Source organism: Canis lupus, chromosome 10 (genome assembly GCF_003254725.2).
Source record: "Canis lupus dingo isolate Sandy chromosome 10, ASM325472v2, whole genome shotgun sequence".
NCBI lineage: Eukaryota > Metazoa > Chordata > Mammalia > Carnivora > Canidae > Canis > Canis lupus.
The window spans coordinates 69,370,650-69,387,496 of NC_064252.1; the positions used below are offsets into that span (position 1 = coordinate 69,370,650).

The window sequence follows — 16,847 nt, forward strand, 5'->3', positions numbered from 1 at the left end:
TAGCACCTGGGGGCGGGGGTCCTAGCACCTGGGGGGCGGGGGTCCTAGCACCTGGGGGCGGGGGGCCTAGCACCTGGGGGCGGGGGGCCTAGCACCTGGGGGGCGGGGGGCCTAGCACCTGGGGGGCGCAGGGGACGAGCGCGGTGACCCCGGGTGGGGTTGGGGCGGGGCGGGGGTGATCCCGGCGGCTCCCCGGCCGCGGCGCCCCGACGGGCCAGGTCAGCGGGGGGCGCGGGCCCAGCGGGCTTGGGGCGCCCCCTCCTGCCCCCGCCCCCAGGTGCGCCTCCGCCCCCGGACGGCTTTCCGGCCCCGCGCGCAGAGGCCCGCAGGAACCCGGGCTCAGTCTCCACCCCGGAGTGGGGCGGGTCCGTCCGGGGTCACACCCGCTCCCGGGCCGCCTGGGCGGGGTCCGCGCGGCCGCAGGGCTCGAGCGCAGCCGGAGTCCGCAGCCGCGGTAAGGGCGCCTGGCGGGGCCGGGGGGCCTGGAGGGTGCGGGTGCGGGTGCGGGTGCGGGTGCGGGCGGCCTGCGGGCGGGGTGCTCGCGGGGCCCGGGTGCGCCCAGAGGGTCCCGCCCGCCCCGTCGGGGAGGAGCAGCCACAGCCGGGCGCAGGCTCGGGGGTAGGAAGCGGCTGAGGCCCCAGCCCCGCAGCTGGCTCGGCCCGAGACCCAGGTTGCCCCGGTGAGTCTCTCTTTTCCCCTTTTAAGAAAGCTGCTCCCTCCTGCTGGTCTCCGGCCCTTCCCTCCCCGCCTCCGGCCTGGCCCCGAGTGTCCTCCCCCTCCATCCCCTCCATCCCCTCCATCCCCTCCACCCCCCTCCAGCCCCCCACCCCTCCATCCCCCCACCCCTCCAGCCCCCACCCTCTCCACTCCCTCCACTCCCTCCACCCCCTCACCCCTCCACTCCCTCCACCCCCTCACCCCTCCATCCCCCACACCTAGGAGTCCCACTCCGGTCACCACCTCCACCACCTGAACCTGCCACTCGCCATAGCCCCGGCTCCCCCTTGGGTCAGGCTCTGGGAGCCGGGGAGGCTGAGCTGCAGCAGGAACCCCCCGCAGTTCCGACAGGGTCCCCTGAGCTCCAGAAGGGACAGGGTCCCCCTCCAAGTTACACATCCCCGTCCTCTGTAGGTTGTAGGCAACCCTGGTGATGGCCAGACCCTAGCTCTTCAGTTGCAGGGATTTGAGAGGACAGACAGGTGGTAGAGGGAACAGGAGTGACATGGGCCCTCGCGGTCACCCAACACCTGCTTCATTGCTGGAGCCCAGCCCTCGCTGGGCAACGCCGGATCTCTGTTGTTTTGGGGAAACGCAGGCACACAGAACTTTCCATCAAGGGCCTCTAAGAACTTCCCTCCTAAATAGTCTTACATTTGGTTATAGGGATAATTTTTCTCTGAAAGCGAGTTAGAGAGTAACACGCACGGTCAGTCAAATCACAGCGGCCCTCCGCATCTGAAGGGTGAGCCTCCGGGTTGTCCTCGGACTCCCGTCCTTTGGGCCCGTGTGTCTGTCCAGCCCCTCCCTCGTTTTCCCCACCTGGGTCCTCGGCTTGTCCACTAAGCCCCGTGTTCTGCAGGAGCAGGTGCTACGCTCTGCCCACTGCCGGGAACAGCTGAGGCTTTACTGTAAACCAGGGGCCGTGCTGTCAATTTGACCGAGATATTTGAGATTAAAAACACTTTTTATGCTAAAACAATCATATATTTTGGAGTAGAATTCAAAATCTATACCTTAAAAAAAGATTTATTTATTTGACAGAGAGAGAAGTACAAGCAGGGGGAGAGGGAGAGGGAGAAGCAGGCTCCCCGCCGAGCAGGGAGCCAGATGCGGGTGCTGGGATGCTCCATCCTGGGACCCTGGGGTCATGACCTGAGCCGAAGGCAGATGCTTAACCCACTGAGTCACCTGCCCCCCCCCCAAATTTATACCTTTTTAATATAAAACAAGAAACTTTTTTTGCTGGGGTTTTGGGCTTTGCTTTGCCCCCCACGTAGCCCCTGAGGGTTTGCTTTCACTGCAAGTAGTGTGATGGGTGCTGCTGTGTCCTACCTGGAGGGATCGGATTAGTGGTCGTCCTTGGTTACTCATTTACTCTTTATTTCAACTTGAGGTGGGGTTCCTAACCTTGTTTTACAGACGAGGTGGGCCTGGGGACACTTGTCAATGGTCCTAAATTCTTGAGGGGTTGGCATGTGGACAGGAGAATGAACTCCTCGTGGTGTCGGGCAGGGCCGGGGTGGATGGCAGGCTCCACTGAACGTGAGTTGTGGCTTTCGAGTCCCCTGGGCTGGGTGCACTTGGGATGGAGAGCTTTCCGAGCAGAGGTGTCTGGGCAGGGGTGTAGTACCTTTGGCTGGGCCTGTGAAGGTAGAAGGTCAAACTGGGATGACCTCTAAGGGCGTAGCTTCCTTACTTCGGGGTACATCGGGATTCCTCAGGAAGCTTGCACGGCGTGCAGACCCTTGCCCACTCCCCAGAATCTCACCCTGTATGACAGGGTTGGGCCCAGGAGAATGCATGTGTAATCGGTTCCCCGGATGATTGTGATTTGGATGTTTCCAGGCCCTTGCTTTGAGTCAAGGAAGCTTCAGAAACACTTACATGAGCGTATGCACGCTTGGTAAATTGCTTAGAGCCTTAACAAAGACACGGGACCTCAGGGAACGTAGGTGTGTCGTCCTGCTGCAAATTATAAATAATGCGGTAAAAGCTGATGCCGTCCCCATTGTCAGGGACAGCTCTTTATTATACCTGTCACATTGGATTCACCCCGTAGTTTTACGTTGCTTGACCCCCCCCAGACCGAATAGAGGGTCTAAAGTAAAAGGGTTTCATTTTTAGACTTCACGGGACCTGGGATGGGTTGCTGTGTCAGGAATAACGGACCTAGGAATTTGGCATTTCAAAGCCCCGTTGCTTGTTTTGAGCTTGTGAGTGTGTCTGAGCTGGACTAAGGGCCTCGGCTGTGGGAACCTGACCCACCACCTTTGAACAGTTCTTTTTAAAGGTTTGAGATGGGTCCCCCGGGGGCTCAGCGGTGGAGCGCCTGCCTTGGGCTCAGGTAGTGACCCCGGGTCCCGGGGGTCCCGGGATCGAGTCCTGCGTCCCCGAAGGGAGCCTGCTTCTCCCCCTGCCCGTGTCTCCACCTCTCTGTGTCTCTCATGAATAAAATAAACACAAAGATTTTAAAAGATATCAAGGATTTTTAAAAGATTTCATTTATTTGACACGGGGGGGGGGTTGCGAGGGAGAGGGAGAAGCAGGCCCCTGACCCAGGGCGCCCCGACCCGCCTGCACCTGCACCGAGGCCCCCAGGTCCAGCTCCTCGAGCTGTGGCCCTGGCCTAGCGCGTCGCGTGTCACCCCGAGGGCTGAAGGAATGTGTGCAAACCGAGGCCCGCACCTGAGCTCAACCTGTACAAAACGAGCCCCTTGTGCAGGTGAACTCCCTCCACCCAGGGCTTCCGGACTCCAGCTCTAGAGGAGGGCGCCCCTAGAAAAAACCCTCCGCAGGTGATTGTTGTGCACAGTGAAATTCGAGACCTTTCCCTGGGTATCACGTTAGGTGCTTTATGGTCTGTATGGTAATTAGGATCGGTTGCAGCCACAGTGTGCTGACGTCATCCAAAGCCAAAGAAAGAAGGAAGTTGGCAGAGGTTAGTGCGGGGGCGTCTTTCTTCCAAAGCCTCTTGGTGGGTTTGTTCTTGTCTCTGACCCTGAAGGGGGTCACTTGGCCACTTGGAAACCGTTAGCTGCCGTTGGAATGGGGTTGCCTTGGACCCATCGTTATTTCTTCCCGGGATGAGGCCTACCCTCGCGGTCTTCCGAGCCCGACCCCTGCACGCGCAGGTGCTCTTAATGCGGAGGGAAGGTGGGGCGAGGGCAGCGGAGCCCGTCCTGTCCGGAGCCCTGCAGTGGTCCCTCCCCGTCAAGTCAGGCCAAATTAAGTGACTGTGTCGGGGGGCTAAGTCTGCAGGCCAGAGCCGAGCCTGGATTTTGGCCCTTGTCTGGGATTTGCAGGCCGCCTTGTCCCGCACGGGTGGCCTCCGTCGGGCCCCTGGCGGCAGGGGGCCCGGCCCGGGAGTTCAGAGGGTCCCGCACACGGAGCAGGGCCGCGCAGCTCTGCCCGGAGTGATGCATGTTTGCAGCGAGGGCTTTGAGAACTCCACTATTGATTTTATTATTTTTATAACATTTTTAAAAATTTTATGTATTTATTCATGAGACACAGAGAGAGGCAGACGCAGGCAGAGGGAGGAGCAGGCTCCCTGCGGCCGATGCGGGACTCGATCCCCTGACCCCGGGGTCACGGCCTGGGCCCAAGGCGGCCGCTCGGCCGCTGAGCCCCCAGGGGCCCCAGGAGTGTGCACTTGCACCCAGCGCCCAGCGTGTGTGACGGCGTGCAAACCACCGTCTCCCAACAGCGAACCGCGTGAACATCTTTTAGGGTGAAGTACCGGAAGGTCGAGCGCAGTTGTGCGCCCGGCGCCCCCGCGCCTCCCACTTCTCCAGCTCCTGATGCGGGTGCCAGGCCCGGCCGCCCCGGGGCTCCGCGGGTCGCCCGGAGCTGAGAGGGGAGGCGACACCCCCGGCCCCCCAGGCCACGCGGGGCTGTGGAACAACCCACGCCCGTGCGCCCCCCGAGGGGCCCACAGCCGAGTCCGGAGCCGAGGTGAGGGAGGCAGGCGAGGATGGGAGCCGGCTCGGGGGCTCCGGGGCTCTGGGCCCGTCGAAGAGTTCTGGAATCGGAGGCTGGGGGTGGGTGCTGACCCGGGAACGCGGTCACTGCCCCGACTGAGCTGCCCGGCCTTGGTTTCGCCTCGGGTTGTGGTCTCAGGGCCCCAGGGGCCTGGGTTCGAGCCGGCATCGGCTGCTCCTCACCCTCTCTCTGTCTCTGCCCCCTCCTGCTCGTGCGCGCTCGCTCTCTCTCTCTCTCTCTCTCAAATAAATCTTTAAAAAATGCCATTGAATTATATGCTTAAAACTGGTTAAAATGGTAAACATCGTCATGTGTATCTTATCACAATTTTCTCTAAAAATGTGCCTTCTCTACTCTTCGGTCTCCCGGTGGGTGCCGGAGCGTCCTTGCATCAGCCTATTAGCAGTAACTGTGACATTTTCAGGGGTTTTGTGACCTGATTCAATTCACTTATATGAACTTAGCAATAAATAAATTATATTAAAATATGTCTCTAAATAAGTTATATTTAAAGTAACATCACTTCCTAATTATTTTACTACCTTTCATTATCCTGAATGCTCTTGTGGTTACTCATGCCTGTTTTGTCTTGAAATATTGCCTACCTAGTCCTAGTTCTAGGTTCAGTGACATCACATTGTGATTTGAAATCAGTCACGTTGCAAATATTCATGCCAAAGAAATGGCTGCACAGCAGGGTTTTCTTTCTCTGGAGAGTCAGCTGTTAAGTTTATCCCCAAAATGTCGCCTGACCACGTGCTATTGGTGGGTCAGGGTTGAAGTAAGTTTGTAGGAATGAAGTTCCAGCTACTTGGGATCTTCCGGGGAACTTGCTTACGTTGAATTCTAGCCCTTTCCAAACAGCCGGGCGGTTGGGTATTTTGGGTGCCTAGGGAACAAGAGGGTGAGGCCAAGTTTAGTGGGTGGGAAACAAAATGAGTCATAGAGTAAATGAGTTACTCTAACATCCCGGGTGAGATTTTCCTCAACTGGAACGTGAAGACGGGCGGGGGAGACACTAGTAGAAATAAAATCAAGTGATTGCTCTCAAAATGGGAAAGAGATGCTTTTAAAGAGAGTTTTTATTATGGACATTTTCCAACATATGCTCAAGTGAGGGAATAGTTAAAATGAACTTCTATGTATTTATCTCTCAGCTCCACAGTGATCAATATTTCACCAAAAAAGAGACTTTCCAACTATTGAAGTGATAAGAGGGAGGAGTACAAAGGAAAAGATGGCCAGATATGATTCAAAATGTTTCTTACAAATCTTGGCTGTACTGAATTAAAAGGATAATATTAAATTGGTAAAATACTTAATAATACACCTTAGATATAAGATACTAAATTTTATAATATAGGAATAATTTCTATAAATTTTAGGAAAGCACCAAGATGCTAAAAATGGGTGAAAAATGCAGATAATACACAAAGGAGGATATGGATATGAGTTGAGAAAAGGAAAAGTCAGTGTTCCTACTTTAATTTCAAAAAAGGAAGTTAAACCAATAATAAGATTTAGTATTACACCCAAATGTTATGTTATAAAGAAATAAATAAAGCAAGCAAGCTTATGGCTTGGCTGGGCCTTGGACGTCCTTGTAAATTTGGAGGACAACTGGAAATATTCAGAAGTATCAGATATCACAAGAAATACAGCAAAAAAAAAAAAAAGAATAAAATATCTTACAAAGCAAATTGTAGAGATTGTAGCCATGGCCTTTAAAAACCTGAACAACCAAAAAAGAGGATAAATAAGTAAATTTTAAAAAACCCTAAGCAAGCAATAATAGTGAATAAATTTTAACATATCATGTCATGAAAGAGTGTAATTCAGTAAAGGGATCTAGATGGTGATTGCGTGGAGCACAAAAAATGAAGAGGAAAGAATACAGCACAAAATCATCTACACACTGTGACTACAACCAAAAGATTGGCACAAATAGGAATAACAGTAGATCGTAAGTCTACATTATTTTAAAATGTCCTTCTCAGTGTGTCCTTCTCAGTGCATAAAGTCGATTAATTTACAAAATAAAATGAAAGAAATAGGGGATTGCCTAAGGTTTCAGTCCCTACGATTCTCTGAAAGTTCATTGTTTCCTTTCATAGGCAGTGGAAAGATTCATAATTTTTAGCATTGCAACGGAAATTTTTTCCTCTACCCACATTCTGCTTGTTAAGAAACAAGTTTATCAGATCACACAATTTAATAACAGCTGGAGGGAAGGAGAGGTTAACAGTAGGGGGTAAAGGTAGCACTAACTGTCCTGTTACCACCATAAAAACCCTGAGGTTGCTAAAACAGAAAATAAAATCATAATAAATAACCCAATAATAAGTTTTACTGTATAAATTAAATTACAACTTAATTTGAATTTACCAGACTTAAATTTCTGTTGCTATATTCCGTTGCTGAAACAAAACTGTAACGAGTAAGCCAAGTAACTTTTGGCCATGTACATCGATGATGTTTGATATTAAAAAATGAATAAAGGTTATTTTTAAAAAGCTAACCCATATTTTCTGTTTTATCCTTCCTGTGATATTTCCTGAGGTGGTAATACTAAATTTTTTATGATCTCTGCAGATAGACTCCATTTCTTCTAGCGCGATTCCTGCTGGAGGACTCTATTTTTATGAATATAAAACAAAACAAAAAAACCCACAGAAACAGTGCAGTTGAAACCAAACAGTAGCGAAAAGAATGCTATTTAGATACGAATTTGGTAAGCCTTCTTAAATGCATGTGTTTGTTTTACAAAATCTAAGATGCCTCATCACTTGATTCCAGTAAAAGGAGGGAGGGGATCCCTGTGGCTCAGCGGTTTAGCGCCCAGGGTGTGACCCGGGGTCCCGGGATCGAGTCCCACGTCGGGCTCCCTGCACGGAGCCTGCTTCTCCCTCTGCCTGTGTCTCTGCCTCTCTCTCTGTGTCTCTGTGTGTCTCTCATGAATAAGTAAATAAAACCATTAAAAAAAAGGAGGGAAGGGATGGTCAGAGGAAATTAACCTGGGCCGTGATGTGCCGAGTACAGAACATCTAAGCCAAAGTCTTTAGTCTCAAAGGATTTCTTGGGGTTGCCACGTTCGTCCTCCCCCCCTGTGCTGAAGGCCTCATTGCTTCACCAGAATAGTGAGGGCGCCGCTAGTTCCCTGAACCTTGCTTCTGAACAATTAAGTGGGTTATTTTCAGGAATGGACTTTCCCCCTGAATATTCCGAGGCCTTATTCCTTTTACCTTCTTCTCTAGCATTTTGTCCTGGGCTACTTTAGTGTTTTCTTTCTTCATTTAACAAATGGGGAAATGAAGGTACTAAGTGGATGAACAAAAATTTTTTGTGGGATTTAAAAGATACCATCTGGGGCCACTTGGGCGGCTCAGGTCGTGATCCCTGGATCCGGGGATGGAGCCCACACCTCGGGCTCCCTGCCCAGCGGGGAGCCTGCTTCCCCCTCTGCTCCCTGCCCCGGCTCTCCTTCGCTATTTCTGTCTCTATTTATAAATAAGCTAAATCTTTTTTAAGAAATAAAAGAGAAATCATCTGGTCATTCATGTAAAGTGTTGTGCACACTGACACGTAACAGAATAGGCGCTCGATCATAGCTACGCTCAGTACTGTCGGACAAGCCCAGGGTGTCCGGAGCGTGGTCTGCAGTACCAAGGGCGAGGCACACGGACTCCTTCCAATTATCTGGTGGTCACATTCGAAGAAGTCAAAAGAGACAGGCGAAATGAACCTTAATGATAAACTTTACACTCTTCACAGTGGACCCAAAGTAGTATCATTCCAACGTCTAATCAATAGGAAGAAATCCTGAGCTGTTTTCTAGTCTTCGAGCCGAGTCCTAACAGTCGGGTGTGAGTGTTTTACACTGACAGGACATCTGAATCTGAATTTCCACCAGAAACGTTTGATTTGTATTTAGATTTCCTAAGAGTCACCTTTGACGGAGATTCACACACCCAAATTATTTTAAACATACTTAGTTTTCCCGTATCTGACATGAGCACCAAAAGGTAATTTTACTTTAATATTTGCGTCCACATCGAAAAAGCTGGTTCATCTTTTTTAGGAGCCTTGATTTGACCGTATCATACTTTTTTATTTACTTATCTTAAAGATTTTATTTATTTATGTATTCGCGGGAGACCAGAGGGAGAGGCAGAAGGAGAAGCGGGGTCCTCACGGGGAGCCCGAGGCGGGCCTCGATCCCGGGACCCTGGGTTCACGGCCTGGGCCGAGGGCGGTCGCCCCACCGCTGAGCCCCCGGGCGCGGTCCTACTGGTTTCCATAGAGGCCGTGCCCTCTTCCATCCCTGCCGGCGGTACTCGAGTGTTCCCCTCCTTGCACATCTTCACCAACACTATTATTTCCTCGAAGTAGGCGTCCGGTGGGTGTGAGGAGAGTGTAACCCGTTCGGACGGAGCATATAACCGGTGTGCGGCCGCGCCAGCCGGAGGGCGTCCCTGCAGCGCCCGGAGCCCCGTCGAGCCCCCGCAGCTGCCCCCGCGGCCTCCTGACCCAGCACCCGGTCGGGCCGGCTGTGCAGGCGGCCGCTTCCCGCCAGGGCCCCCGGGCAGCCTGCTCCGGCTTCGCCCTCACCCGCTTGCTGAAGACGGGAAGACGCGAGCGCATCCCGCTCGGGGGACACGTACCGGTTGGCAGGTTTAGTCCTTGTTCCTCTGAAGGCTCCTCGCGCTGTCACCTGCCTGTTCGCACACGTGCGTTGGCGCGATAGGACACAAAGGCCTCCAGGGTCGCGTAGACGTGTGCAAAAGCAGCTCCGGCCGCCTCCGACTGGGTGACCTCGGGCACCGGCCGCCTCCCACTGGGTGACCTCGGGCACCGGCCGCCTCCGACTGAGTGACCTCGGGCACCGGCCGCCTCCGACTGAGTGACCTCGGGCACCGCGTGGGACCGTGGTCGGCGCCGGGCCTCGTGGGCCAGACGGGGAAGGAGCAGGACGCCCGCGGGTGCAGGGTGCTCCGTGCAAGCAGGTGTCCCGGCCAGCTTCTCGGCCGCCCGAGGGAGGGGGACAGGCTGCGGGCCCCCCGGACGGCCTCGCGGAGTCCCGGCCGCGGCAGCAGGCTGAGCGCGGGCACCGCGGGCGGCCTGCGGGGCTGGTCTGGCTCGGCAGCCTGCTGCTGGCCACGGCGGGGCCTTCTCCGCGGGGCACGGCCGCACCATCGGCCGCGGCTCCTGGCACCCAGCGGTCCCCGTCGCCTTTGCGGAACGGGCGGGCGGGCGAGTGTGCGTGGAACGTCAGTGAGCTGTCGCGTGGGCGCTGAGCGTGAGCACACCGTGAGCACTTCGGTCCCCGCCGTCCTGTGTCTGCGCCACTGGCCCCAGAGGGGGGAATCCAAGCACTTTGTCTGCAGTTAAGCAAAAGCAACAAAATAGAGCGCGGCCGCACTCGCTGAGAGGAGGGCAGAGGGCGGAGGGCGGGAGGGCCTGGGGCCTCCAGGCCCCGCGTCACCCCTGGCGTGGCTCAGCTGACCAAGAGCATCGCTTAGGAAAGCCCGAGCACGAGTCTACGCAGGCTGACCCGCAGGAGCGGGGGGACAGGCTTCAGCAGACGCCTTCCCGTGGGGACCGTGCGGTGCGCCGCCCCGGGACGTGTGTCTGGCAAGGCACGGCCGGCACCCAGAGGCGGGCACCCGGCCCCTCGCCCAGCACGCGCTCGGGCCGCCGGTTCCGTTTCTCCCGTCGTGCGGCCCAGAGTGAGCGGCCGGAGCTCGCCCCGGGCTGGTGCTGGGGACCGTCCTGCGGCTCGGGGAGCGCAGGTGAGGGCCCGGCTGCAGGGGGCCGTCGGGTCAGATGGGCCACGGGCGGGAGGGGCGCTGGCCGCTTGCACCTCTCCCCTCCCGCCCTGGGACACAGCATCCCGGGTGGGGGGCCGCTCCGACGGACTTTGCTGCCTGTGGGGGCGACAGAGGAGGGGGAGCTTTAAAATTATATGTCGGGGCTCCCGGGAGGCTCAGCAGGTCGAGCGTCTGCCTTCGCCTCAGGTCGTGGTCCCGGGTCCTGGGATCGAGCCCCACGTCGGGCTCCGCTCTCCCGCTGCTGCTCCCCCTGCTTGTGCCCGCTCTCGCTCGCTCTCCATCAAATAGATGAAGAGAATCTTTAAAAAAATAAAATAAAATCACTTGTGGATTGAAATTATTGTCCCCCACAATACTGCGAAGCGGTGGCTAAAATTTGGACAAAAGACTGTCACTAAGTCGTTTGCCCGCTATTGGGTAGGAAGAGATCCGTCCCGAAGATTCTTAGCGGGCCGCCTTGCTGGTTTGTCGGCCTCCCCTTAGCGTGCACGCTTTGCCTTTGAGGAAGTGTCTCAAAATGCTTATTTCTGGGGCATCCTCGGGGGGCTCAGCAATCTAGCGCCACCTTCGGCCCAGGGCACGATCCTGGAGACCCGGGATCGAGTCCCACGTCGGGCTCCCTGCATGGAGCCTGCTTCTCCCTCTGCCTGGGTCTCTGCCTCTCTCTGTCTCTCTGTGTCTCTTGAATAAATAAATTTTAAAAACCCAACAAAACAACAAAATGCTTATTTCTTCCAGACTCAAACCCCATCCGGGCAACAACCTTCCTTTACTTTTAGAAGGATCTAAGTTCCAAGGACAAAGGGGTGCATTCACTTCCCGATTCCACAGGGTTTGGAAAGCCCTTCAAAGCCAGCGCCTTGGGCGGGGCCCCGGGCACACCCTCCGCAACCCCGCGGACGACTGTATATGTGTCAGGCTGTGGGGTGTAAACTGAAACCGAGGGCCAGGGACAGCCGGGGAGGGACTCCGTCACGTGTGATCTCCGGGGGAGACGCGGAGAGCGGCGCCTCCAGGACCGCAGATCCCTCGGTAAGGGCCCGGCTGCGCCGCCTGGGCCTGGGGCGACCTGGTGACGGAGCGGAGGCCGCCCGGGCCGTGGGCTGTCGGGGACTGTCAGGGGCCGTCCGCGTCCCCGGCCCTGGCAGGGGCTCCACCTGCCCCCCGCGAGCAGCGCCCCGGGAGGACGCCTGGCCCCCGCACTCTAGGTGGGTCAGGCCCCAGGGTGGCGCTGGGGACAGGCTCCCCCCCTTGGCACACACCCCTGAGTGCCGACACCTGCAGCCGAAGCCCTCGTGCTGGGACTTGGAGGACGGGCCCTGCGGCAGCCGACTCCAGACCAGGGCGGGCGTGGCCGTCGTGGAATCAGAGCAGGGGGTGACCCTGGGCCGGGCCGGGCCACCGTCTCCTGGGGGCTGCGCCCGATGGACCGTCCAGGTGTCGCCTGTGGCGCAACCCTGCTTCAAACCCGCTCGTCCCTTCGGGGCCGCCCCCAGGTCAGGGGCGGGTCCTTCTCCCTGAAATGAATTTGCGTGGCTTTGTTTGGAGGGCGCTTCGCTGATTTCACTAGTCTGATGCTCAGGAAACCATCTAATTTGCCTGTTTTCCAAATTCCGGGAGAGTGGGGAGGAACCCGGCACGCTGCTGCCTGCACGGCAGCCGCTCAAGTAGTGCTCGGGATTGGACGGCCTTGATCCATCCGTGTGTCTGCTGTGAGGACGGTGGAAACCCGGTGCTGGGGGCGCCCGGGGGCTCCCCGGGACAGCATCTGCCTTTGGCCCAGGCCATGACCCTGCGTCCTGGGTTGAGTCCCGCATCGGGCGCCCTGCAGGGAGCCTGCTTCTCCCCCTGCCTGGGGGTCTCCACCTCTCTCTCTGGGTCTCTCAGGAATAAATAAAATCTTAAAAAAATAATTTTCAGGAGCCCTATTCTGAACCCCAGTTGTAGAGTCCAGATCCCATAAAGCAGGTGCAGCTTCCTATCCATAGACTGGGTAACCCTTGGATTTTGGGGGGCATCACTAACACATGGCCCCCTCTCTCCGTGGTGAAGAGCCCCGGAGCATTTAAGGTAATTCGAGCTGCAGGCCCAAGCCCGAGTGGGTTTGCCCTTTTCCTAAAGCCGTGGCACGGTTACTCATTATTTTGCCCCACCTGCAAGTGGCCAAGAAGCTTCTACAAGCCCGGCACAAAGTCTGGGTCACTGTGATCCCGGCGACGTCGTTCGGTCTGTGGGCTGGTAGGCCGGCCTCCAGACAGGAGCATGGACGGACCAAGGGAGCGGGGCCCAGGAGGGGCCCCCAGAAAGAGTCCCGGCTCCTCGGGCTGCAGGGCAACGTGGAAGGACCTTGAGGTCGAGCTCCCGGAAGAAGGGCCCGGCATTCTTTGGGAGCCCACGGTCTAAGAAGAGGCCTGGGGCGATCCCACAGCGGGGGGTGGTCTGAGGAACCCCTTCCCTCCGTGCTGGGAGCGACTCGCCCCTCAGCAGGTGCCAGACACCGCGCCAGGAAGCGTGAGTGTGGGGTAACGTTACATGTTAATACCCAATGGAAGAATCAAGGGGTAGCATTTCCAGCATTCATGTCTAGAATTTTTTTTTTTAAGATTTAATTTATTTTCTCATGAGATACACAGAGAGAGGGGCAGAGACCCAGGCAGAGGGAGAAGCAGGCTCCTGCAGGGAGCCCGATGCGGGACTCGATCCCAGGACCCTGGGGTCACGCCCTGAGCCAAATGCAGATGCTCAACCGCTGAGCCCCCCGGGTGTCCCCATTTCTAGAATCTACTCAGAAACTCATTTGGTGCTGGTAAGTAACGACTACCCGACAGCTGTCTCTCGATCAGTGGACTTAGGCGGCGGGCTGTCCCGTCTGGTAAATGTACCCCGTGTTCACGCAGGATACATTTTTTCCCCTTTAGTAAGTTATTTCTAGCTCATTGAATAATGACGCTCAGTATTTCCAGAAGGTTTTGCTCAAGCATTTTTTTCTACTTCTTGATGTGGTCAAAGGATTGGCAGTATTTCTACTAAAGGCCGGCTTTTTGGGGGGAGGAGTTTTCCTTCCCGGCCTCCTTACGTGTTGTCATCCGCAGCGGCTCCCCCGTATCCAGGGTGTGTGTTCCAGGAACCCCGACGGGTGCCCGGAACCGCAGGTGGCCTGGAACGGCGCACGAGCTGCTTTGTCCCGTACAGACGTACCTGTGGGAAAGTCTGATTGGTGAACTAGTAGGAGATTAACAACAAGAACAAATAATAAGTCTAAGGATATTCTGTAATAAAAGTCATAAAAATGGGGTCTCCCTCTCTCGAGACCCCTTGTGATGCTGTAGTCTTCCTTCTTATGACGATGAGGGAGGGTAATGGGGTGCCACGTGGCGGAGTGAGCTGGGGGACGTGGGCGTTGGGAGCAGCTTTAGTCTCCTTTGACCTGGTGTCAGGAGGAGGACCACCTGCTTCGGGATCGCAGTTGACCGAGACCACAGATGATGGAGGGTCACCACATTCCAAAGCGATGGAGAAACCAATGTCTTACCTTAGTCATTCTAGAATTTTCCTTCCTCGAGTGGAAAGCACAGTGAAGGGAGACTTTGCTCCGCAGAGCGCATCCGCAGGCTCCGTCCGACTGCCAGGGAAGGTGGCGCCCCTGAGCCCTCCCAGGACGGGGCTGGGCCCAGAGCAAGTGGCCGCTGCATCTCCGGGAGCCCGGCTCTCGGCTCCCCACGCATCGGGCCACGGGGAGCAGCCCTTGGGGCTCAGTGGTGGCCCGGCCAGCGCGTGGACACCAGGCGGGCTCGGCGGGAGGGGCCCTGAGGCTGCTGCGGGCTGCCCTGGCTCCGGATGCTCCTTGGGACACCAGGGAGCCCACGGAAGGTGCGGGACGGGAGCGGGCCCCGCGGGACCGGGTGCCCCCCGAGGCCGGCCGCCGCCAGCCCAGAGCCCCGGCCGAGACGCCCGCACACCGGACCGAGCAGCCTCGCTGCGGGGACAGAGCGGGGGCCAAGTGCGCAGCGGCTGGGGGTGGCCGGGCGGTGGCCGGGCCGCGGAGCCCACGCCGTCCCTCCCCGGGGCCTCAGCCTCCTGTCCCCTCAGGGGACGCGCGTCTGCAGAGCAGCGGGGACGGTGTCCGCGGCAGCCTCCCTGTTACCCACCTGGCCTCGGTGCCTTCGGCGATCCATGGGGCTGGCCTGCGGGGACGGCGCTGGCTTTCCCTGGTGACCCACCTTTGAGCAAACCGCAAGTCGCCGTGGTCAGCGATTTTAGCGACGCATCGCTCATCGCGGAAACCGCCCCTCTGCTTTTTTCACAGAGCAGCTTCTGGACTGCGACTGTGACCGGGACGTGGAGCCCGCGGAGCCGCCATGGTAAGTGCGGGGGCACCTGGCCCACCTGCTGCCCCGCCGAGGGTGCAGGGCGCCTCCCCACCTGCCGCCCCGCCGCCAGGTGCAGGATGTGTACTCAGGGCCAGTGGACCTTGCAGAGCGCTGTTTCCTCAATAGAGAGGAGAGAGGAGGGAAGTGAAAAGGGCCTGCCTGCCTCCCTCTCTCCCTCCCTCACTTCCTAACTTTCTTTCAGTCAACCACCGTTTTAATTTCTTCCCAGGACAGGAAGTCACTTGACCCTGAAAATTTACTCAAAAGCAGAACCCTTTGAATCCTTCTTCCAACATCCTGAGATACAAAAAGGAGTCGTAGTTTTCTCATCCCAGGAGCTCCTGTGTGTTCACTGTACAAACTGCAGGCACATGAAAAGGAAAAACGAAAAATCCCCCAGGCCCACCTGCAGGACACAAGTCCACCCACACCTTGGTGCAACACCACCGCAGGCTCATGGGGAGGGGTGCGGGTTAGCGGGCAGGCTCGCCACCTGCCTCCTGTTTGGGGCGTGAGCGGCCCCTCGGGGCTGCACTAGCGGATCTTTGGGGCGGGCTGGGAGTTGGAGCCTGGAGAGTTTCACAGAGTCCGGTCTTGAGCGGAAGCTGCGCCTCCTCCAGCTCTCCCCGCGGTGGCCGTCTCCTCCCCTCCTCCCGCCCAAATAAGGTATCTGGACACACAGGTGATCCTGACCCCCGGCCCCTGGAAGGAGTAGTAGACATACGGAGATCCCGCCAGCTCTAACTGGCCTCCTCTAGGAACGGGGAGGACAATGACTAATATACCCTTAACATCGTTTTACCTTAGACATTCTAGAATTTTCTTCATCATCCATGACAGTCAAAACCTCACTCATCTCTGCCCTAAATCTCCGTGCTTTGTTTTACAATTCGTTTCTTCTTGATTCTCCCTGGACACAGAACATTTATTCAGAAATGTCTACAGGGTCCCAACCTTGTGCCAGATGTGGTACTTGGCCCTGGGGACTCCAAATTAATGGGACAGTCTTCCTGCCTGCAGCAAGCTCACATAGGAAGCCTATGGCCCAGGGACCCTTTACTGTGCTGTCCACTTGAGGAAGGTGACCTCAGTTGCTCTCATCTTTCCTCCTAGTACCTGTTTCTCCATCATCACTGATATTTGTTGGACAGATAAAGGACATTTTTATTTTTTTATTCTTATTTTTTTTTAAAGGACGTTTTTAAAGGTTAGGAAAAACACACAATAGTCTCAATATTGTAATTCCCAATTGTTTTCCATCATTTTATTTTATTTATTTTATTTTTTTTAAGTTTTATTTATTTGTTTGAGAGACCGAGTGAGAGAGAGCATGAGCAGGGGGCAACGGGGGGTAGAGGGAGAGAGAGCAGCAGACTCCCCACTGAGCAGGGAGCCCGAAGCAGGGCTTAATCCCAGGACCCTGGGACCATGACGTGGGCCAAAGGCAGATGCTCAACCACTGAGCCACCCAGGTGCCCTCCCACTATTTAGATCTTTTTTTTTTTTTAAAGATTTATTTATTTATTTATGACAGACACACACAGAGAGAGAGGCAGAGACACAGGCATAGGGAGAACCAGGCTCCACGCACGGACCCTGATGCGGGACTCGATCCTGGATCTCCAGGATCACACCCTAGGCCCCAGGTGGCGCTAAACCGCTGGGCCACCTGGGCTGCCCACTTTTTAGAGCTTTTTAAAATTTTAATTTGGGATCCCTGGGTGGCGCAGCGGTTTGGCGCCTGCCTTTGGCCCAGGGCGCAATCCTGGAGACCCGGGATCGAATCCCACGTCGGGCTCCCGGTGCATGGAGCCTGCTTCTCCCTCTGCCTGTGTCTCTGCCTCTCTCTCTCTCTCTGTGACTATCATAAATTAAAAAAAAAAAATTTAATTTATTTTAACTTCAACTTGCCAACATGTAGCATAACACCCATGTGTTTCTTCTTTTC

General features: G+C 56.1%; 1 protein-coding gene across 3 annotated transcripts in view; it reads left to right on the plus strand.

The window, feature by feature from the left end:
• Window positions 1-321: 321 nt before the first annotated feature.
• Window positions 322-16,847, plus strand: part of ANXA4 (annexin A4) — a 48,191-nt gene continuing 31,665 nt past the window's right edge. Inside the window, exons 1-2 of one of the 3 annotated variants that reach the window (XM_025470589.3) lie at window positions 322-454; window positions 14,836-14,890. In XM_025470589.3, the coding sequence (XP_025326374.1) occupies window positions 14,888-14,890 (3 nt within the window). In that variant the 5' untranslated portion in view covers window positions 322-454; window positions 14,836-14,887. Of the gene's footprint in view, window positions 455-581; window positions 680-11,459; window positions 11,562-14,835; window positions 14,891-16,847 lie in introns of those variants that run through there. The other 2 variants (XM_025470593.3, XM_025470600.3) reach the window with 2 other exon arrangements.